At 30.1% G+C, this 1,400-nt stretch overlaps 1 protein-coding gene across 1 annotated transcript in view; it reads right to left on the bottom strand.

Moving 5' to 3' along the window:
• The window catches only part of SYT10 (synaptotagmin 10), a 66,662-nt gene that overhangs the window by 30,013 nt on the left and 35,249 nt on the right, over window positions 1-1,400 (bottom strand). The window contains exon 3 of the mRNA XM_019625665.1: window positions 1,020-1,389. Coding sequence (XP_019481210.1) covers window positions 1,020-1,389 — 370 coding nt within the window. The remainder of the gene's footprint in view (window positions 1-1,019; window positions 1,390-1,400) is intronic.

The raw sequence follows: 1,400 nt of genomic DNA on the forward strand, positions 1-1,400 counted from the left end.
TAAATTCTACATTTTAAGTTTATAAATCATGACAAAACTTAGACAAAAGATGGTAAATACATAAAGACAACACAGTGGTAAAAATTAAAAGCTTCCATTTAAAAATCAACAAATCAAAATAATTCAGCAATCTAAGGGGCCAGTCCTCTAATTCTACTTCTATAATTGTATTCTGGACAATCTCAAATAAAAAACCAAATTTATGTAAAAAAAGAACAGAACAATTTTTAGCACAACAAAATTTATGTGTAACTCAAATGTCCAACAATAAGAGAATGGTTGGATAAATGGGTAATATATTTACATATATGTCCTGCCTGAAAACAAATAAAGCATGAAAGACAATCAGTGTGAATTTTAAGTAAAGTTTGATCTTAATGATTTTAAACATGCATAAAAAAATTAGAAAGCAATATTCATAAATATATATATATATATATATATATATATAATTGGTAGCATTGTATTTTAATTTTATGCTGTTTTTTGGTCCAAATTTCAATATTAAAGCTATTATTTTATAATCAGAAAAAGCATTTTGTAATAAAAGCAAGAGTTCTAAGTAAACAATCACTTCTCGATCATTTAGCATTTCAGATGCTGTAATCATGTCTATTCCACAAAAGCTTCTGAAGGAATGGGTTCTTTTAGACCAAACTATGGATTTTTTGAAATAGCATAAAAGTACATTTTAGGTTTGATCTGAGGAACAAAATCATTTAAAATAGTAAAAGTCAATATTAACTAGAGGTAACTGAGTGCTAGAAATAGGTGATAAGTAAAGTAGCTTACAAGAGAAAAGACCAACTACTTTTGGTAAGTTTCAAGAGCTGTTTCTATATGTACTATTAGGTGCCTGAATTATTATTATGTGTGTAATCGAATGCTACCTTTACATGTTCTTAGCACATAAATTCCAGTAACTTTGTAAACTTATTCCAATAAGCTGGATAATGCTTAGTTCTATATACCACTGCAGGTTAAATAAAAAGCAATGTATTGGTGGAACTATTACTTACTGTGGTAGCACAATGAATATCTTTCCATACTGTGGCTTCTCTGGAGAGATCAGAGACTTCAAACAAATTATCAAGAATCACTTCGCCAATCATGTCATGTCTAGAAAACCTGTCAAAATCATATACACTGAAATGTAGTTTTCGGTTGCTTAGTTGATCATATGCCACAGGAAACTGAAAAGTTTCATCAAATAGAGGATTTAAAGTCTTTCTGTGCACGCGGGTCTGAAATTTCTTTTTCCTATCTGGGAGAAGATACATCTTCACGTAAGGGTCGGAAGTTCCTGTGAAGTCTTTAGCAGGAAGATCTAAGGCTTTGATAATTTTCACAACTAGAAGTTCGTTTTCATAATCATACTGGAGGGTAAAGTTAAGTTTCCC

The sequence above is a fragment of the Hipposideros armiger genome, unplaced genomic scaffold (assembly GCF_001890085.2).
Source record: "Hipposideros armiger isolate ML-2016 unplaced genomic scaffold, ASM189008v1 scaffold_638, whole genome shotgun sequence".
NCBI classification, from domain to species: Eukaryota; Metazoa; Chordata; class Mammalia; order Chiroptera; family Hipposideridae; genus Hipposideros; species Hipposideros armiger.